General features: G+C 41.0%; 1 protein-coding gene and 2 pseudogenes across 9 annotated transcripts in view; 2 read left to right on the forward strand and 1 right to left on the reverse strand.

Moving 5' to 3' along the window:
- DCLK1 (doublecortin like kinase 1) overlaps positions 1-22915 on the reverse strand; it is a 283656-nt gene that overhangs the window by 64658 nt on the left and 196083 nt on the right. For 6 of the 9 annotated variants that reach the window (XM_066620151.1, XM_066620148.1, XM_066620149.1 and 3 more), the window contains one exon: positions 15638-15694. The exons of the other annotated variants lie outside the window; for them this stretch is intronic. In XM_066620151.1, the coding sequence (XP_066476248.1) occupies positions 15638-15694 (57 nt within the window). Of the gene's footprint in view, positions 1-15637; positions 15695-22915 lie in introns of those variants that run through there. 9 annotated transcript variants of the gene reach the window in all.
- LOC136646324 (5S ribosomal RNA) lies at positions 5755-5872 on the forward strand (annotated as a pseudogene).
- Positions 20734-20852, forward strand: LOC136647037 (5S ribosomal RNA; annotated as a pseudogene).

Consider the following 22915-nt stretch of genomic DNA (forward strand, 5'->3'; position numbering starts at 1 on the left):
CAAACACACACATACCCTTTCTATTAACTTCTTGGGAAGATATTGCCAGGCTATTGCACCTGCATATCTGCCTTCAAATGTCACTGTGTGCCCCCAACCTGATGCTGTGATGGCACCCCTGTTCAGCCTGAACTGGAACAAGCCTTGGAATGGACTGGTAAAAAAGAGGGATCTTTGCCCATTATATTTTTCCAATCCTTTTTCATTGCCAGTCAAAGAACAGCCTGAAAGGGCTTGGCAGCTGCATCTCCTATCCTCTCCCAAAGCCCTTCACTTTTCTGATTCATGTTCCATACTTCTACACTCATAGAGAGGCTGATAACCTTATTGTTTCCTGGCTATGTCACACTTGTGAAGTCTGCTCCAGCATAAACAACAGAGTCATTCTTTTAACTCATGCAGCTAAGGCAAGCAGCTGACACTGTAGTAACTACTTTCCCTTTCAAGGGTATGGGAACAATCGCTCAAGATCTGAGCTGTGGGATCTATTTTGTGCACACAACATCTTGAGGCCACCAAGGTCACTACACTACGAAAGAACAAACATATTTACTCCGCAGCATATTTAAAATAATGGTTATACCCAGTCTTGTCTTCAAAAAAGAAATTCTTCATTTAACCACGACAATCTTCTAATTCACATGGCCATTTTATTCTTATGAAAAGTAATATACTGTATCAGTCATCAAGCTTGTGTTCTCCTCTACATTTTTTTAAAGTGGCAGCTGTATACTAATTGCATTTATGCAACGTACACATTATAACCGTCTAGGGTGGCATCAGGTTAGGTCCTCAATACCAGTGGCAGTAACCAGCATGCCATCAGGCAACATGCAGGGGGCCCCAAGGGGGCCCAGTGCATGATGTTGTCCCAGGGCCTCTCGCAACCTAGTACCAGCATTGTGTTGTCAGCACCCACCAGGGTCAGTCATAGGATGCCTTCCCAGTTCTTGATGGAACACTACCACTGCTCACTCGGCATTAGTATTCAATTGTTGCCCGTTGGTAGCATTGATGGAAGGGTAGTACAATGTACCTGCAAGGAAGCTCAAGGCATGTATACAGAAGTTCTAGCACTGGCACCTCAGTCAACATGTCAATGCAGTCACTAAGACTTAGTACTCTCCCACCTCTGGTAGGACCATAACTAACAACTACTTGGCCACACATATGACAAAATCTGGTGGGGAATTTGCTCAGAGCAGGAACACTTAAAGATTCCTAGCCCCAAGTCTCTGAGGATGACCCTGACATTTGCTGTTTTTGCAGTACACAGATAAATATAAGTTGCCTACATTTAAGAAATGACAAATAAGGTGTGGAAGAAAAGGAGACTTAACTCAAGTCTTCACAAATTTTAGTGCAGGTAGGTGAAAAACCTACAGCAAAACTCCATGATTCCCCACAGCAAAGGTAACAAGCAATGTAAACCAGTATTTCTAATCTTTCTTTGTGGTACATGTAGGGAAATGGCTGTCAGTATTGACATTTGTTGATATTACTCCCACGTTTTCAAATAATAGACACCATAATCCATGTACACTAGTTAAATGGTGCTAATGAAATGATCTTCTGCTGCAATTTGCAACACTGCTCTGCAATCACTTAAGCTACTTCTTTAAAAACTGGATTTCACATATTTTAATAGCAAGATTAACTCTGGTAGATAAATAATACATTTAACATTTTGAATAACATCTCTAAGCGGGTATGTTCTCCGATTTGAGTAGAACAACACTGAAGCATCATTTTGTAAGCCACTTTTTAATCAAGGCATTTAAAAATTCAAGTAAGGACATCTCAGTTCCACAGCCCTGGAATTCTTATGTAAGAACAGAACCTGTAGGCGAGCCCATTAACAGCATTCAGAACTGAAAAGTACATTTGTATGTCAACATTTTTTTTTAAACTTTTAAGCAGTTGTTACTTTAGGAAGCAAACAGTTTGCAGAACAGGGGTAAATTTGTATTACACCTCCAACAAATGTTGGGCTAGGGACGGATTTTACACCATCTGGCTGGAACATAATACCACTGGTGTGCGTACAGTATTATTTTAATGTTCTTACGAGTATTGAGATATAAACATAATATTCTGTCTTACGTAAATAAGACCACTCTTCAAGCTTGGGAGAAACGTACAAACAGGTTGGACCTTGGTATCTGCGGGGGATCCGTAACAGGACTCCCCGCAGATACTTGTACAAAAACCTGTGGATACTGGAATCTGCAGGTCACATCCAAAAGGATCTCTGGACACGACTGGAAATCAAAGGAGTAGCTAAAGGGGTACAGGGGGTAGCAATTGCATCAGACAAAAAGCTTTAGGGAGGCAACAACCTGAGCCTGACACTAGAGGCCAAAATAGTGAAAAACATGGTATTTTTAAATAATACCATCATGCTATATACCACTTGATGCCGAATTTATTGTAGAATGCAATGAAACAAACCATGTCCTAATATCTCTATTCTTTCAAAAGTTATAGCCAAATAACCAGAAAATAAAAACACAACTACATTATGTAACAAAAACAGGAATTTCTTAACTCCAAACTGACCATTGAGACCGATTGTTCAAAAGCCAATTAAGTGTTGTTATGATACAGCAGGGAAACAATGTTAAAGTGGGGAGGTGGCAGAGCAAATGGACGGCAAGCTGCAGGGGGAAGGAGGTAGATTTCCCCCCATTTTCACTTTTTTTAAAAGCCCAGGTGTAACGTCACTGTTGGGGCATCATTTTGAGCTCAGCACTGGGCTACATGATCATTAGCTATGCCATCACTGGAGACATGTTCTGGTCGCACCTGGAGGTGTCAGAAAGGCACTTCCAGTTTCCACTAAAAACGTTTAAATGGTTTTCTTGGAAACTTTTACAGAAGAGAGGCAGGAAAAAGGATAAGCAGTCGTTTCCCTCCTGTCAATTCCCCTTCCTTTGTCTGCCTAGTTCGAGCAACTTCTCACTGCTGTGCAGCAGATTGGTCCTCACTGCTTGAAGTAAGGGCCTTGTTTGTTTTCCTCAAGGGAGATATTTGCCTCTTATTCAGCAAACACTCAAAGCCCTTCCACAAACTGGACTTGAAATTCCACTGATTTTCAAAAACCTCTATACCTCTTCATTGGATTTTTGTTAAGTTAATCGTTATGGACAATTATTACGGAAAGGTTAGAAGATGCTGATATTTTAAAGACTTTAAAACAGATGACTATTTCACTTCTGTTGAAATGCCCTTCATGTTACATAGCCATTGTGGACAAGTATCATGATGCAGCTGAACTATAGATACCGGAGCTCACACAGCTGTAGATCACATTAGTTTTACAACAAAGAGAAAATTCCATACCAAAAAGCCTTCATGCAATCTGAAGCGTTTAATATAAATGACCTGTCTTAATTTTAGTTCAGCCTGCACCATGTGAAATGTCATCACCTCTAAACAAATTTTAAGAAGGAGCTCTTGCTTAAATTTCTGACCACCTGGCTGTTTTTATGGCACACCTACATTAAAAGAAAGTGGCTGCATAAAAGCAGGATTGGGTCTTTGGTGTAAATCCAGCTCAAGTTCATATAACAGATGGTCAACATACCACTATTTCTCTGATATGGGAAAAGGAAGATCAGTACTATAGAGTTTCAACCACATCTTACTGAAAGATTTGTTTTGCAAGTCTTTGTATCTTTAATTGAGAACCCCAATGACATTCCTCAGATTCAGAGATGAAGGTTGACAATGCATGTTTATACCATAATTATTTCATTCTGAAGATGTTTCCCCTCCTATGCTTGTTTGGACCTTGTAAAGAATGTTTAAGGTGGTTCATCAGCATCATCAGCCAACTGAGAGGAGCTAAAAAGCAGAACATCTCAAAATCTGGTTGATGTCTTTTTTTAGATTTCTCCAGATTTTTTTTAACCAATAAAAATAAATGTTAGATCACATTTGCCAAGCCTTTAAAATATTTATTTGTTCCTTTAAAGGTCTTTTTCAACCTAATTTTCTCTAGCTTAAAGAATCACCAGGACCGACTGCATAAAGTGTAAAGCTGAGTTTTAGGTACTGAAAATTCAGTTATGTCAATTGTACATTTGTGAAATGAAACATAGTAAAAGAGGTTGAAGGGGTGGTATAACCCTGAATTTATTCTTTTAAAATGCCAATTCCTAAAGCACAAAATGGAAGCAATTCTCAGTTACTCAGCATTTCACAAACATGCTATCTGAAAATGCCAGCAACACAAGGAACAATATTTTAAAGGGCAGTTAAGCAATTATACCAGTGACTAGTATTTCCCAAGGCAGTATATTCAGTTTTCACAAGCAAAGGGCATTTCCGTCTCTGGTACCAGCAAAGCAAAAACCACATTCACTGATAAAATAAAGTCGCAATAAGAGCAGCAGGTCAATGTAGAAATTAGATTGAAGGCACGTGATTTTGGTTCAGTAAAGTTTTACATTGCTTCTTTCTGCAGCCCTATAATTTTCTATAAGTTATATAAAAAGATGTTGATTTGGGGAGGGCATTTTCATGTATATTTTCATGTACCCAGCAGAGGGCAAGATACCAAAAGCTGCCAATTCAAGCAACAGGCAGAGAGGTGGGAGATTTTACAGGATCTGTTTACCACAGTGGTTCTGTGGTAAACATCTTAGCAACATGACCCACTTTTTAAGATGACAGTCTATTAGGACCCACCAAGCTTTATGAGACTTTTATAAAGGTGAACTGGAAAGAAATAATATTTTTATTTATTTATAAGCATTTGTTTATTTATTTGGGGAAAAAACTTTACCCATTTCTCATAATGAGGCAGCCCTAATGGATAGCCTAAAGGCTTGAGGGAATTAGATATTTGACCAAGTTTTCACCCACCTCTACTACCTGTCATTGATGACTTGGGGGGAAAAAATCACACCAGAAAAAAAGATGTCCAAACATTTACCTCCCTATATTTACCTGGGTCTACAGACTGTAGGTGCTCAGCTCTTTGCAGGGCAGTTAGCAGCTATCTGATTTCTGAATAACTTCAGGGCTTGAAGCAATTAGTATCTGATCTTTCCATAACTTGTGTTTTAATTGGAGACTCTGCGGGACCCACCAAAAATTAGGTCCCAACCTACCAAGTGGATCCCAAACCATAGTTGGAGAAATGCTGATTGACAGAATGAATGCCATAACAGTTAGATCTACACGGATTAGGAATGAACTATAAACCCAGCCTACATACACACACTAAGTTTTTAGCGGTCTTCAAAGAAAAAGGTGAAATATTTTATGCTAAATTAACTCGTTTAAAAATGCAAGTCAATAATACAGTATATGTACCTGCATTGCGATTCTCTTCTCTTATTCTGCTCTTCAGAAATCAACAGAAGAAAACAAAATTACAGTTTTGCTCTTGCCTCTTTTAACCTTCTTTCAAGGTCTAAGTAAGTTTTTACAAGTTACTTTGCTGTTGCCTATGTTGCCTCCTGAATATCCGATGTTCTGTTTCTTTAAATTTGTACTGCACAGCTGGTGGGATGGGGGATGGACGGACAGTACAGGTACATGAAATCCTTCTTGGCTTTCTTCAGCAGGGTGGGGTGGGGTAAGGGAGAAATTTCAGCTTCAGGAAAGCAATGAAATCAGAAAAATAGAACTGAGGAGAAAGCTTCAATCTCCTCCCAGAAGTGCTCATCCAATCATAACTGGAGTTCCCTGGGGCTGCTTTAAAGAAGGAAAAATAAGAAAAAAAACCCAATGGATCTCCGAACTGTAGGCACTCTGTTACCCTGCACATGCCTGATCTCGTCTGATCTCGGAAGCTAAGCAGGGTCAGGCCTGGTTAGTACTTGAATGGGAGACCGCCTGGGAATACTGGGTGCTGTATGCTTATACCATAGTCTTTCGAGACTGAAGGTTGCCAACCACTCCATTTATCACATGTTCTCTGAGTGTTCCACTGATTAAGCTTCTGTGAACAGTTCACATATCCAGGAGACAGAATCAGTAATAGAATGGTAACTGTACACTATATTGTGAAGGTATAATTGAGAAGTATCATTGGAGCCTGTGGATCTTCCCCTTGGGCACTGATTCCCAAAGTGTGCATTGTGACACCTTAGGACATTGCGGCACACTCCCAGGGGCGCTGTGGAATGTCCCCGGTGTCCCTTCCTACCCATTCCGCCGGGCACCGGCATCTTGGATCTTGCAAGATCCAACATAGGGCGCAATCCTATCTCCTTATGTCAGTGCTTTCCAGCACTGGCATAGCAGTATCAATGGAACATGTGTTGCATCCTGCAGTTGGGTGTCACCCACGGAGGCCCCCTCAAAGTAAGGGAATGTTTGTTCCCTTACCTCAGAGCTGCATTGTCCTTATGTCAGCGCTGGAAAGCACTGACATAAGGGGTTAGGATGGCGTCCATAGTGTCCCGCATCTGAGCTGGGAATAAGTGGCTGCAACTTGGGCATAGGAAGAGGAACATTGTGTGGTGTGGAGAGCAATGAGGCTAAAGAAACAGGAGGATGCCACTGTAAATGCTGATGTGCATTAAACTATCGGTATTCAATATTTGGTCTCCAGTACGGTTTTAATTTGACAAAACCCAGCATGTTGACTCTGAAATAATTGCTATCAATCTTTTACCAAAAACAGTTTGCATAGACAATAGCAGTTCTTCTAACTAACAAGGAATGAAATATCATGTTGCTAAGCTTTCCACTGAAAAAACTTGGAAGTGTGACTCAGGTTATTCTGAAGAAGCATGGCTTTTATTTTCAGATGACATTTTCAGAACTCAGTCATCTTAAAATTTAACAGGTATGCTTTCCTATAAATAGAAAACTTAAGGAGAGTTCTTATAAAGGCAAGTTGACATTCCTGTCAACTAAACAGCATTCAAAGAATATATCTATTTCTCATTTTACACTTCAAGACTATTCCTTGTCAGAGAGTAAAATATTTGCAATTGTGGCTAGATGAATTTGCTCTCCAAAGAATCTATTAGAAATGCTGCCTTCAGCATTTGCTTCAGCAGCATTTGCTCTTCTCAGCACCCACATCTTGCATCTTTTAAAAAAACACACACACAGCACACATTCATGTTTAGATCAACCAATTAAGATCTACAAGTCCCACAGTTCAGTGAACAATGTATACCAAGCCCAAACCAAACATGAAGAAACCCATGTGGCAATGGGCATTTCCCAAGAAATAAGTACTTGTTAGACAACATCATCACATGGGCTTCCCTATCTCATGGGTTTTGCGCCAGAGAATAGCCAAGTATCTCTTTCTCACTTGTCCCCCTCTTAATCTGTGAGTCTGCACTGCAGCCTTCCACATGGGTTTTTAAATTCATGGTTGCAAAATCTAGATGGATCTCAATATCAGATAGTTTGGTAGATGTGTCCTCCTAGGGAGCCCTTCCATGTCACAGCTCCCAGTTTTTACCTTTAAAGGGTGGCCATGTCTCCCGCTTGCTTGTGACAAGGAGGAGAGACAGCAATCAAAGTGGCTTCTGCTTGATCTTTTGCTTTATCTGCTTAGGATCTTGATGGGAAAGGAGGGGGAAGCCAATAGCACTTGGATCCTCCTCCTGCTGGGGGGAGGCACCATCTGTTTATATTACCCCATGTGTGCCTACTCAAAAGTCCCATCAATCAAATTTCACTTACTCCCAGAAAAGTGTGTATTGCACTGCAGCCCATATCACAGGGAGGAGGCTTGCAACTTGTCTTGCAAACTACTGCTACTCCACTCATATATTGATTTCCTTGCTGAAAGTGCCTTGATTAAACACTGGGCTTCCTTCCATTGCACTGAGCAATTCTTTATTCTTCCCCCTGCTTGGTTCCCTTCCAGAGAGGCTGTCTTGCAAAACATGGATAAAGACAGGGTGTCTGTGTGTGCATGTACGAGAGTGTACTTTGCTCCCTTGCCTGGCCCTTGGATGGGGGTGGGTGGGTTAAAAGGACAGACCAACCAATTCCACTTGAATCCTCTTCCAACTGGAGGGGAAGGATGTGCTGCCTGTTTATAGTACAGTATGTATGCCTATTCAGAAGTAACTCCCACTCTGCTTGGGGCTAACTCCCAGGAAAGTGTCCTTAAGATTGCAGCCCAAGTTGCATAGAGGTGGTGTGTGAACGAGAGTGAGGCAGGGGGAAGATGAAATGGAAATATCTTTGATTATCTCAGTGTGAGTATGAATGGATATGGAAGGGTGCTTGCTTCGGGGCACAGTCCTATACCCACTTTCTAGACAGCCCCTAGGAGTGATCAGTATCTTGCCCCTACACCAGTAGGTCAGTCCCATGCATGCTGCCACAGGAAATAAAATAGCATGAGAATCCTACTGTTATTGGCAAAAGCAGGACATTTACTGCCCTCAGAAGAGCAAACCCTGAGAGGTAAGCTCTCACCTCTTCTGCCTGTCAGATGTAGGAAGTATGCCAAAGGATGACTGGCAGCACCAACGGAGGGTCTAGCACAGCTTATGCCTTGAAGAAAGCACTAGATTGCTGTGAAAATGCGGTTGCAAATCTTACATGTGTTGAAACTCATGGATGTGTCTCATGGATCATTTTCACGGAACAGCTGCACATTTGGTTTAGGCCTTCGTTGCTACAGAGATTAATTTCTGCCTAGTTTCCCCATTTTCAAAAGAAGCTCACTGAACTTTTACAATAGATTTCTCCCCTTTATTTATTACATAACTTACAATTTAAAATCCAGCAAAGGCAATCAGTATGGCAAGGTAAAATATGAAACACACATACAAAGCATGGCATGTCATAGCAAAATGAAGGCAATTTACGTGATTTATTGGAAAACAACTATTTTCATCTGCTGCTAATTTAAAATGTTTTACAGATTTAACTGATTGACAGTTATTTTGAGATAACAAAGTAAATTAAATCAGAAAAATATTTCCAAGAAAATTATATAAAAGCATAAAATTATGTCATCAACAAGCATTAACAATACTGCAGCATTCTTTCATTGGAAGATATAAGCCCATGGAAGATGATTATGCAAGGGAAATAATTATCCCTCTGTAATATCACAGCACAGCAGGTGAGTACACAATGTATTCAGCACATTCTTCCTCATACTTTACTACAAAGGGTTAATTTAAACAAATGCAAACAAAAATGCAAAAATACATACATCAAAAGGCATTCACATAATGTATATGCACCATCATGTGCGCACACATGACTGAATTTTGAAAAGATATTATTCTTAAAAAATACAATCATAGCTCCTAAAGGGGCAGGACATGTTAACAAGTTGCTTCACATGATCATGTACGTTGGTATACAACTATATTGGAAAAAAGGTTCTAGTGAACAAGGTTGTACACCAACTGAACTGGAAGTCACCTCCATAATCAGAGCTGCTGCAAAAAGTTCAGCTTCAATCACAATGTTAGGTGCAGTTCCCCAATGCAACCAGATGCTACTTCTGGTTTGCTTTTGCAACTTCCTGTCAGGCCAGGAGGCAATCTGAGGACCGAAGAGGCTAGTGGAATGGCGTGACCTGGAAGCAGCATCTGGGGACTCCCAAGTAAGGCTTTTGGGGGCAGATCTGAGCATTGCTTCGCAACCCACCACACAGCACAAGGTGGATCGCAGTGCTCAAAAGTTGGGGAACCATTGGTGTAAACCATACCCCAGACAACAAGATTAGACATCTACTTTTTTGTGATGTGATGGTGCTGAGCCTCCCTGACAAAGTACTGTACAGATTAAGTAGCATTTCTATCATTTCCCCAATTGATATTTATCTTTTATATACTGCATCTCTCTCTCTCTCTCTCTCTCTCTCTCTCTCTCTCTCACACACACACACACACGCACTGTATACTTATATCAATACCTCCGGATAACAGCTTTATAATCTCATGCGGTATCATACCAATACAAACGGTTAAAGTTATTTAAAGTTCAGCTTTGAAATGTAAAGTTTGACATTATGATCCATGACCTGAACTCAGAAATTTATGACACTGATATACAGTGTGATGTAATTACAAGGAAGAAAAAAACTAATTTAGATAATGGGTGGTATCCCATTACATTTTCTCTTGTAATGCTTCCATAACCGGAAGTGCACTCTGAATGCAAGCTTCCTCTGAGAACAGAAGGAACATTTTCTGCATGCAAAGACCCTTTCTATGGTTGCAAGGACACTGCACAAACAGAACATCCTCCTTTTCTTGGAGGGAGCTTGTAGAGTATACATCACAGAAGCGTTATGCGGGGGTGCCACCCAAAGTATCTGCAATGAAATTCCATGTTCAATTAACTGAATTTCAATTCATATTTATACATTTTTTCCCATCTTAATTCAGACCCTAATTTCAGGAGTCGGATTTTGAAACATGGAACACAGAATCCAGAAGACAAATACAAGAGAACAAATACCACCTACACAGTAGTTATGCAGGCATTATGCTCAAGCAAGAGGCACAGCTAGGAAATTGAATATGTATTTTGCACACAGACTCTCTCATTTATATGTGGAAAAGGATCTTTACATGTGGCCCAGTTGTCATTAAATAAACCATTTCCATGAAGAAAACCAGCCATTTCACTTCCAGAAGCTTCTTTCTGCATGAGTAAGAGAAACACTGGATCCTGACCTATATAACTTCCAGTGTGAAAAGCCCAGCACTTGTTTCAAATATTAATCAAAAAGATAAAAATCAGCTAAATAGTATGTGCTTTCAAAAACAATTTGACCTACTTTTATAAGTGAATGTGCTGTTTCTTAGAAAACCAATGATAGGAGAGGCTGGAAGCACATTAGGGAAACTAATATGAAGCTCTGGAAGCAAGTGAAAATGTTCAATGTCTGTGAAAGCAGTAAAGCTCTGCAGAATCATAAATAGGGCAGAGCTTGAGGGGCACGTGCCTCAGATGCTACGCCAAGGGGGAGGGCGCCTGACTGTCCATCAGACTCAGCCCTAGTTACGGAAAAGGTACTGGTGGCTTCATCCCCCCCTCCCATTCCTTCTGCTTGAAAGGGGAGCCTCTGCAGAAGAAGGGACGGGGGTCATGAAGCCACAGGTACCTCCTCCTCTGGGGAGAACCGAGAAGTGACTGTCTTGTGTTGCTTGTGGTGCAAGGCAGACAATTCTCGGTTCTCCCCGGAGGAGGCGGCACTGGCAGTTTCATGCCCCCCATTCCGTCTTCTGTGGAAGCTCCCCTTCAAGCTGCCACAGTGGGGAGAACATGGAAGTGATGTCATGACATCTCATGACATTATGATGTCATTGTCCCAGGGCAGAATGTTATGCCTCTGAAGTTGTGTGACAGTCATCAAATGATTCCCAAAGTGTAATGAAATGGAAAGTATTAAACCTGTGTTAATTTCAAGAAATTGCTTAACAGTATTGTGCAATTTCATGATCTTTAATAAGATGGCGTTTCTATGTTTCTGGCCATACGAAAATGGATCTTATTGTCTATAAAATGTGTCTGTTCTATCTGAGATCTTTTGTTTTAGAAGTAAGTCTGTATTTCCTGAGGAGAATGTCTTAATCAGAATGTTATGTGACACTTATGTCATTGTATGGCCTACCATATGCCTTCCAAGCAGAGCACAGATGGATATTTTGCTACGATACCCACCAGCTAATACTTTTAAGTACTAATCTTTCCCTCCGCAGCAAAAAACAAAGCTATGCAATTTAACTTCAGTGGCAACGTGACTTCTTTGTTCAGTCTTATGCCTTTTCAGTTGAGTTTTAAAAAGTGATACAGGCCAATCTTAGTGAGGATAGGACTGTCACGCATAGCCTTTTGCAGCAGCGGAAGCAAGTTCTGCTGTTGCAAAATGGCTGCTGATGTTGCTCCATCGGCAGCCATTTTGGGAGCACTGTTGCATGAGGCTGCAGCACTTCCAGTCTGCCAGCAGATCGCCAGCCACCTGCCGGAGCAGATAAAACAACAGTGGGGGTGGAGAAGGAGCAAAACAGGGCAGGGCACAGGTGAAACTAGGTGGAGAGGGGAGAGGAGCAGGGAGGCTGAGGGAGGAGGTGGATCTGGGGTGATGGCACACACCAGATCCTATCCCCCTTTTCTCCAGCCTCCCCCCCCCCTCCTTGGACTTGTCCCAGAGATTTCACTGGCACAGATCTGAGGAGACCCATTGCAGAGCCAAAGAGTTACAGAGTTGTAAGGGGATTTAAATTCCCTTTTGCTTCTGATATCTCCTGAACCACCACCCCACAGATACAGCATGCCCATTTTGACATAACATCATTGGGGGGAGGCGGTTAGGATTGGGCTCTTAGAAAGCCACATACTAAGGGAACTGAAATTGGACATTTCCTCTTTTCTTCCCCAAAACTAGCTTTAGGGTACAATCTTATACATTATTCCCTGGGAGTAAGCCCCACTGAACACAATTATTTCTGAAAAGATATGCCTCGGATTGGGCTGTAAGGGACAGAAGAATGATCTCAGTAAGGCTGCAATCCTATCCACACTTACCTGGGAGTAAGCCCCATTGATTATAATGGGAATGACTTCAGAGTAGACATGCATAGGATTGGGCTCTAATTTGATTTTCCTCTCTTCTGGATAACTGGAGCTAACACAACAATAACCTATTCCTGAATTAAAGTAGGATTTCACCTGCTAGAAGTAACCTGAACATTAACATAGGGGAAGGGTCTCCAAACCCCGGCCCGGGGGCCAGATCCAGCCCGCAGCAAGCCACTGTCTGGCCCGCGGCCAGCCTCTTGTCCTGTGAAAGTCTGTGGTCCACTCGAATGTGACCGACCGGAGCTGTGCTCTAGTTGCATCTGGAGGGTGTTCTGAGGGCTGGAGAGGTTGAATGAATGAGCCCATTTATTCATTCATCTAAGTTCCACCACAAATTTATGTATTTAAATTTTATATTTAAATTTTTTTCCAACCCTCAACACCGCACCAGATATTGGATGTGGCCCTCTGGCCAAAACGTTTGGAGACCCTTGACATAGGGCACAATCCTAACCAGGTCTACTCAGAAGCAAGTCCTATTTTGTTCAATAGGGCTTACTCTCAGGAAAGTGTGGTTAGGATTGCAGCCATAATCATGTAATTCTATGGACTTGATCAGTTTCAGGAACAATAGTCTAATAATTCAGAAGTGATATTAAACTATATTTGTCTTTTAAAAAATTTGTACCCTGCCGTTCCCAAGAGAAAGCGAACACCTAAGGTTTATGTCTTGCTGAAGCAAATGCCCACTATTCCTCAATCAGGGTACTACAATATGAACCCCAATATTGAGATAAAATTTACAGAGTGGAACAACTCCCAATAAGTCACAAAAAGCACCTAAAATAGAACCGCTTTATATCACAGCCTTATATTGAATACACGTTGAGCCTGTTTATCTGCAGATTTAATATCCATGGATTTGGCTCAACCTGAAGCTTCCAAAGGTGACCAGAGAGCTTTATGAAGCTCGCAGAGGCTGTGCGTGTCCACCAATGGCCTCTGTAGGCTTCATTCCCCAAGGGAAAATGGAAGTCACATTTTTTGCCTCCGAGCTTCATTCTGAAGCCCATAGAGCAGGGGTGCCCAAACCCCGGCCCTGGGGCCATTTGCGGCCCTCGAGGCCTCTCAATGTGGCCCTCAGGGAGCTCCCAGTCTCCAATGAGTCTCTGGCCCTCCAGAGATTTGTTTGAGCCCACACTGGCTCAACGCAACTGCTCTCAGCGTGAGGGTGACTGTTTGACCTCTTGCGTGAGCTGTGGAATGAGGGCTCCCTCCACTGCTTATTGTATCATGTCTGTGATGCAGTAGCAGCAGCAAAGGAAAGGCCAGCCTTGCTTTATGCAAGGCCTTTTATAGGCCTTGAGCTATTGCAAGACCTTCATTCATTCATATAAGTTCATCTTTAATATATTCATTTATGTAATCTTATGCAAATTTATTCAAATTTAAAATGTAAATTAATTCTTTTTTCCCCTGCCCCCAACACAGTGTCAGAGAGAAGATGTGGCCCTCCTGCCAAATACTTTGGACACCCCTGCCGTAGAGGCTGCTGGCAGACACGCACAGCCTCTATGGGCTTCAGAAACCCCTCCAGAGGCAACCAGAGCACAGTTCCAGTCACCTTCACAGGGTTTAAAGGCGCCAAAACCATGGATTTGGTTATCCATGGTTTTCAATATCAGCAGGAGGTCCGAGAACAGATCCCTCACGGATACTGAGGTGCCGCCTGTATAAGCAACAGTTGTGTTCCACTTCCCTTTCACTTGTGTGAAACACATACAATAGTAATACAGTAGACCACAATTCATAATAGTATAGGATATTTTTGACTGTTTTTACTAGAAAGACCAACTTCAAAACGCTAAATATTTTGAAAAGCTCAAAGCAACTAACATGCATTATGCTGTCCCAATATTTCTTAGGTGAAATTACCCATTGTAGGTTTTGTGATGTAAAATGATTCTTCAATCAAACTTCATAATGCAACATTAAGTCATAAATCATTGTGTGAAGCACTACAGTAGAAGGAGATCATTTATTTACAGTGTTCGGTCTAAATATTGTGGTTTACATATTGAGTAACATTAAATTCAAATTAAGCAAGCAATTTCAACGACCATAATGATTCTAATGAAAGTTACAAATTCTTGTTCCCCAAACAAAACAGCAGAACATAAATGATTACTATGTAGGTGTTAAATTGGTTATTATTAAGGACTACTTAGAGGCACTGATCTAGTGGGAATTTCTCATGTGCAAACTCTAGTAAAAATGGGCTTTTCTGATATACTTGTTCAGTGGGGCTTGCACCAAAGAAATGCCAACTGGATTGCATTCTTTTGTACATTTTAATGATCACCAGGCTCACAGATGAATGCATTTTAATGAGTTGCATATGTTCACTTTATGCAAAGTCATAATGACTGAAAAATGTAGCTAACTCTAGAATCACTAAGGAATGGTCCACATTTTAATATAGTTGGGGAAAAATAGCTGGGCTGAATGTTGTTGAAAAAAATGTGTTGCCATATCTACATCAAATGCAAACATGGGGAAAAATTACACAGTTCCTAAAAAACTTTTGGGTTCTCAAATGTTGCTTTGTAAGTTAAATGATCTGATGAACCATTCCATGCAATATAGATTTTTCCCCCTAAAATGAATTGCGCAATTTTTAGTAAAAGAGAACTTGACAATGCTCACCTAAGAGAGGAGCAGAATGGCAGTGTGCTTGAACTAGCTATTCTTTCTGATTTATGAGCTGCCAATTGCCCAATCAGAAAATCTGCAGGTATCCCTTTTCCAAAAAGAAAAAATAATTCTGAATGTATCTACTAATAAAGATATACAGTAATTGGTACCTTGGAAAAAGAATACTGCCTTTTCTTTGATGTTTAAATATACATATATTTTAAAAATGCACTATCCATTTTGTTTTTGAATTACCCTCTAAGGTAAATCTCTCGCATAGCAATCAATTGGCAAACTCACATCAAGCCAGTATAGTTAATACATATGAACAAACACCAGTGTTTTAATACTTAATCAAAGTCCAAATTTCTAATGTCAATTAGTAACTAATCTACATTCTTCAGAAATGTTAAACCTTCTCCCAGTCACAAACCATTAAGCACCGTTCCATTTTCTCTTTTTACACAGAGTCTCCTACTGAATCCAAATCATCCGAAGAGAGTGGGCGATACAGGTCCTGTAAGATGAAGTGCAGTATAGATTTGTTTACTGTGTCTGATTTGCTGCACTGCAACTTTATTCTTTCATTCTTAACTAAATGCCCATCGGGAAGTTGCAAAAAGATCTCAGCGTTCTTTTGAGTAAAAGTAGCTCTTCTTAAATTAACCCAGAAGCGTTATAGTCAAATACTGATCACAGAGATTCATACAAAAGCAAAACAAACGGACAAAATATCTGTCATTTCACCCCTTGATGATTTCAGCAACATATATCTTATAAAGGTTTCTTGAATGCACTGCAGCATTCAGAGAATTTGGTAATGCCACAATGAATATCTTTATATTTCTATTGTTTGTTTCTTCTTGTAGTACATGAGGGAACGGAAGTGCTTTGGTAGAATGACAGCATGGGGGGGAACCCACTTTAGTTACTGCGCTCTTACTGATGGTAGCCAAGCAACCAGTTCATATCAGCAGAGAGGAAGAGGGCATGTGCACTGGTGTGCCTGTGCGCATGTTAGACTGTGTAACGCCACTCATCTTCTACATTTACTGCTAGCCTCCTCTGACCGATCAAATAATCCACAAATGCCAGAGGTGTGGGAATACAGTAGGTGGCCTCATTCAATCTACACAGGCACAACACATGTCACAGAGATGTGGAGTACACAAAAAAGGAGAGAGGGTGTGCAGAAAAAAGTAAGGTGTGGAGTGAGAGCAGCATTGCTTCAACGTGATTAAATGAGGGCATTTTGCTTAATGGAGTGAATGTGCCTTGCCATGCCTTCCGTACAACATGATAATTCATTTCAACAGTTTTGATATCAAGAGTCTGACTCCTCTAATATTGACACAATATGCCAATGACACACTGGAACAAGCACAAAAGATGGCTTTGCTTGAAAATGAAAAAAAAATGGGAAAAAGCCAACATACAAGGTTGTATGTATACAGTTTGTATGTATACAGCATACAAAACTGTATACACAACAGCCACCTGCAGGATCAGACCAAAAGGTCCATCTTGTCCAGCATCTTGTTTAGTATTTAATCCTGCATGTATTCAACAGCCCACAAAATAAGAAAGGCACACCCAGACCTACCACAACCATCTACAAACCACAACCACTGCAGAATATTGAGGATTCCCAACCTCACTCCTTCAATAAGGATAAAATAAATAACATTTTTTAAACGTAAAAAAGAAATGACTCATCTTATTGAAGGAAAAACCAAAGTATGTCTGCCTTCTCCTTTGATCATACTCTCTCCTTTAACCATGCACGGAATTATATATTATTTCTTAAATGTCGTAGCCTGAACCAAGCATCAGGGTAAACAAGGGCAAAAACCAGTAGCTCCCAAAATTTTCAGGAGTTCATGAACTGTTCTAAGTCTTTGTGGGGCAGGAGGATGGTGGTGATGGCATCACCATGATCTCACTGCTGCTAGGAACAGAAGTGTTATTTTTTTTAAAACTTAACACAGCCATTGCCAGCCTCCATGGCATGTGGGGAGCACTGCGGACCCCTCTGCAGGGCTCCCTGTGTCTCAGAAAAGCTACAAATAGCAATTGCAATCCACTTCCAGTTTCACAACTGCAAACCGAAGTGGGTCATGATTGCTATTTTTAGTTTTTCTGAGGTATGGGGAGCTCTGCAGAGGAGTCTGCAGTGCTCCCCACATGCCCTGGAAGCTGGTACTGGCTGTCCCCAGTGGCAGTGTGATTGTGGTGATTACGTTGCCGCCACACACACACACACACACACACACACCCTGCATCAGCCCTTAAAGGAGCAGAGACAGGGCTTCCCTGGCTGGGGCATCATGACACCCCAATTTTAGAACCTCTGGTAGAAACTAATTCCAGAAAATAGTGATGCAAACTGGGGTACAAGTTTGAACACTGGGGTGCAAGTTGAGATATGAACATGTTTCTCTTTTTCCTCTACCAACTGCCACACTTTCTAGGCAGCACTATACATTTTATCACTTCAGGAGGCAGCAAGAGCTTCTAATGCTCATGCTCAGAACAGCATACCTGAAAAGTACACATGGAAGCCATAGCGGAGACCTCTTACACTTTACACTTCTGTGTCACTAACTGATACAATATAAAGTACACCTGGAACAGGAATTCAAGACGGGATGGTTTCTTTACACATTTGGTACAAGTAAATTGAGCTTATCACATAAAGTGGGTCATATCACATCGTGTGGACTTTAGACAACCATAGAGGAGGATGCTAATAAGTTGGCATTGCATAAAGAAGGCATTCCATGCTCTGTACCTAGGACTATCTTATTAAGGTGTTTCATCATTCTAAGTGGAGGAAGAAGTGCATATCCAAGCTAAACACGGGCTGTAGAACTCTCTTAGGGTAAGCCTCAACCACAAGCACCATATATAAACTGAGACCATACCTCTTAAGCTTAATTGTTGTTCCTTCTCATGTTACTGAAGTAACATAATAAGCACTGGACTGTGTGGGAGGAGACCATGCTGCATCTCTTCCCATTGCCAGCAACAAAGAGCCCACAGCAAGGACTCAGGCTTATGTTACCTAGTGGCACAAAGGGCTGACATTATTGTGGCTCACCTGTAATGCCTCAGAGAATTTTAGAGTTATTTGGGAACTGGCTAAGAAGGGCTTCTCAAACTAGGGCATCGCGACACCCCAGCCTGAGGGCCCTGGATTCTGCCCTCTTAAGGGGCAGGGGGAGGCAATGACATGATCCCCAGGATCATGTCCCTAAGGGGGGTGCAGGGACTTGGCTGAACTTACCAGTCCCTGCAGCAGGAATTGAACTGTGCCAGCAGTCCAGCCCTCTGTGCTTCATTCAATTCAGTGCATAATCCATCCTCATTTTAACATTATGTTGTGACTCTCTAAAAAGGACATGAAAAACTCTAGATAAGTATAGGCTGAGTTTGTATGATCACATTGGCAGGTAGCTACCAGGCGCTAGGATTCAGGAGGTTTACATCTTTTTACGTGGGGAATATGACAGAATTGGCATGTGAATGTTAGTGTCTCATGCAGTTATTGCTATAGCCCAGCGGTTCTCAAACTCCAAGGGAGTTTGAGCCCTGCAGTAAAATCTTGTGGGGGCGGGGGGGAGGCAGCGACGCTGTGAAGGGGCGCAGGGGCTTGGCTGGACTTACCAGTTCCTGCAGCAGCCTCCTGAGGTGCAAGGAGCCCTGCATGACCATCTGCAGGGCAGCCCAAAGCTTAAAAAGTGAAAGCGGCGCGATCGCACTCCATTGCAAAACCGGAAGTGGAGTGTGATCACTCCGCTTTCACTTTTTAAGCTTCGGGGAGCCCTGCGGACAGTCGCGCAGACTGGTGGCTGCTGCAGGGACTGGTAAGTCCAGCCAAGCCCCTGCGCCCCTTCACAGCGTCGCTGCCTCCCCCAGCCCCCACAAGAATTTACTGCAGGGCTCATACTCCCTTGGAGTTTGAGAACCGCTGGGCTATAGCAATAACTGCATGAGACACTAACATTCACGTGCCACTTCTGTCATATTCCCCACGTAAAAAGATGTAAACCTGAATCCTAGCGCCTGGTAGCTACCTGCCAATGTGATCATACAAACTCAGCCTATACTTATCTAGAGTTTATCATGCCCTTTTTAGAGAGTCACAGCATAATGTTAAAATGAGGATAGATTATGCACTGAATTGAATGAAGCATAGAGGGCTGGACTGCTGGCACAGTTCAATTCCTGACACCTTAAGTGTAGGGCTGGGAAAGATCCCTGCCTGAAACTCTGAAGAGTCAGTATAGATAATACTGAGCTAGATGGATCAATGGTCTGACTTGCTGACTATATGGCAACTTGCTGTGTTCACACCCTTGGTACTTCCTCACATTTGTCAGGCTGTGCTCCACTTACCACATATACACTGTCATTTGAACAGAACTAGAAACAAGTGTCAATCTCAAATATATCTTGGGATCTGCCCTAGGCTCCTAATCCCTACCCATCTCCTTCTTCTTCCCACCCAAAGTCCACTGCCAACTAGAAGCACAGCTGTCTTGTGCATTGCCTGCATTATTATTTTTAAGCCATTGTCTACATTAAATACTTGCGTCATTACTTATCTAGATTTGAAATTAAGATTTGGAAGATATTTTAATGTCCTGCATTTTTACTGAGTAAAACCTGAGTACATTAAAAACTCATCCATCTCACTAACAAAGATTGCTAAAGAAGGTGTTGCCAACCAATGCATCCAAGCGGAATGTGAGACAACTCTTGAGGAAGTTCATTGTAGTTGAAGAATCTTCTTCAAAACTTTAGCTAGTGGTCCTCCTCCCATTCTGTATGCCTAATTGCGATATAAGTTATTTATGGAACATAATATAAATCTGTGACAATGGAAGCAGATTATTACTACTACTACTACTTCATTAATGTTAATAGTGCTTCAAAGTATTGGCAAAAGGGCAATTCCTGCACTCAGAAGCTTACAACCTCACATTTGACACAGGGGAGAAAAGTGTATGCAGGGTAAAGAGGGCAAGAATGTGGGTTAGATTCAGTTCTTAGGTTTAATTTCAGGAGATCAGGAATAGACAGTATGTCAAAAACTTCATGGAAGAAGTGGGAGGATAGCATCATAGATGGAAAGAGATCAAGATCATCTTCTGCATATTTTGCCCAGTTATGGCAACAGCCTATAAATCCTAGAACTTCACCAACCTTCACCTTAAAAATCAAAAGAGTTCATAAGCATCTGGAAGTAAGGTTTCTTTAAAAACAAATGATGTGGTCACATGGCTATGTAAAGAGGTGTTCCTATGAACTGCAACAGTGGTGATTTGAGACAGCTGCAGCCATCTTCTGCTATGACAAATGCCAACTCCCACATTTTCTCTGATTCACACTACTGTTTCCCAGCATAGTCATGTCCTCATGTACGTAACAGCATGAAGGAAAAGAGACTGCTCACCTTAAATGAATAGTCCTAAAGACACTATATGCAATACACCAAAGGAAAGGGTGGCTCTATTCTACTTATTCACCAGTGCATCATGAATCTGTTCTCAGATTTAATTTAATGTTACCCTGCACATGCCTGATCTCGTCTGATCTCGGAAGCTAAGCAGGGTCAGGCCTGGTTAGTACTTGGATGGGAGACCACCTGGGAATACCGGGTGCTGTAGGCTTATACCATAGTCTTTCGAGACTGAAGGTTGCCAACCAATTTAATGGTCCTGACAAAGCTCAGCAGACATATCATATCATCTAGGAAATGATACGAGGCCCGTTCCTGCCTAAAAAACCACTTTTATGCTCTCAACCTTCAAACCCTTATTTCCATGACATAACTTCCAACTGTTGGATGCTATCTCGGCTGTCTCCTTCTCTTGATATTATGAACTATTCAAGACCACAGCAAGTTCAACCCATTTGAATTGTTCTATAGTTTGGGACCTGGTTTTCTCCTCCAGTTGCCTGTCCTATCTTCATTTTTCTGATGCCACCTGCTCTATTTCTGGTCATGACTGCCTAAACAAAAGACCCTTATCCTTCTTATATCTTTGACAGTATCTCTCTCCTGTCCTCTACTCCCGTTTGTGTTGTTTCTTTTTCATTGAAACTGTGATTTACTGTAAATATGGTTAATTAATAACCAGAAGCTGAAACCATTTTGATTCAGGCCTAAACATAGCTAGAATTAGCCACCATTTCCCCAAGTTCAGATGTAGTTGGAAACCAGGAATTATGGAAAACAGAGAGTGGAAGTTTTCAGATGCCTCTCCACAAGTGGTGAAAAAGAGCATTTAAGCTCAAGGCCTATGATGACTCATTCACAATAATGTAAGCTTTTGTTTATATAATCATCTGCATACAGGTGCCTTTATATGAAATGACTTTTCCTGAACAGATTGAATGTATCATAGTTCTTTTTTATGATAATTTATTGCACCTAACATTGAAAAACAAGCATAGTATATGTATTTTTCTTTTTTCACCATAGAGTACACTGGTTTGGATTAAGGAAATATTGAGTACCCTTTGCCAATTTAATATCAAATGATATGTAGGATGCATATAAGGTCTCATATTCATTTCCAGTGAATAAAATGTACTGTAATAACATGTTTAAATCAAGTGTCATAAAACAAAGCGTGAGTTGTTTTAATCTTAGAGAGATATAAGTGTTCTTCAACAATTGTGGGAATTTCTATTTGACTGTTGCTGAGTTTATGCAAAACTTCTCTAACAAAAATTTTCTGTAGCTTCCCTCTTTCGGCTCATTGTAGTAGTGGTTTATAAACTTTATTCCAGGAAACTCTGCTAGAGTTCCTCTGGAAACTACTGAAGAGTTCCTCAATGAAAAGATGGATAGCTAATTTTTCATTACTCTGCAACGTGCAGATACAGGAAACAGCTAGATTGTTCTAGGTTACACACACAGTTCAAGCAGGGCACTGTGAGGCCTAGTACCTGATCAGTGCACCCTAGGAATTCTTTTGGGGTAGTGTACAGGAATTCCTAGATGCTAGGTTTAGATTTATGATTAGATGCCTAGATTTATGAATTTCTCCCTGGATTTGGGCAGGAGTCAGGTCCAAAATTACTTGGTCCTACTTGTGGACTAGTATCAATGAAGTATTGGTTATCTGGGTTTGATTTCAGGTCTTTGTAAAGCCTGACATATACCTGCAGAGACCTTTTGCCATGTTTCCTTCCATTTGTGAGTGCTATTTTTTATTTTTTTATTATTATTAAGTATTTTATTTATTTATTACAGATACAGGTAAGGAAAATGGGTTAGACTTTGGGCAGGTGCTACACAGGCTACACATGAGGATATGGCCCTAGATTACAACAAGCATTATTCAAAAAAGAAAGAAAGAAAAGCAATCAAACGAGTGAAAAAAACACAATAATCTTCAATACAAAAGCTATCATATTTGCCATTATAAAAATTTAAATTTATTTAAACACTCAATATTGTTTAACTAAAATTATATATCCAATCATAAAAAGGCTTCCAATATTTTCTTAACTCTATCTAAATCTCTCTCTTTCATTCTTTCTGTTAAAACTCCCACTTCTGCTATTTCATAAATTTTGTCTATTAAATTTTCTCTAGTTGGCGTGAGTGCTTTTTTTAATAGGCAAACTATTTCCTCAAGTAATTATGTATGCTGCAATACAGAACACAATTTTTGAGCACATATTCATACACACAATTATGTGCTTAAAAATTTAGCATGCA

This window comes from Tiliqua scincoides, chromosome 3 (genome assembly GCF_035046505.1).
Source record: "Tiliqua scincoides isolate rTilSci1 chromosome 3, rTilSci1.hap2, whole genome shotgun sequence".
NCBI lineage: Eukaryota > Metazoa > Chordata > Lepidosauria > Squamata > Scincidae > Tiliqua > Tiliqua scincoides.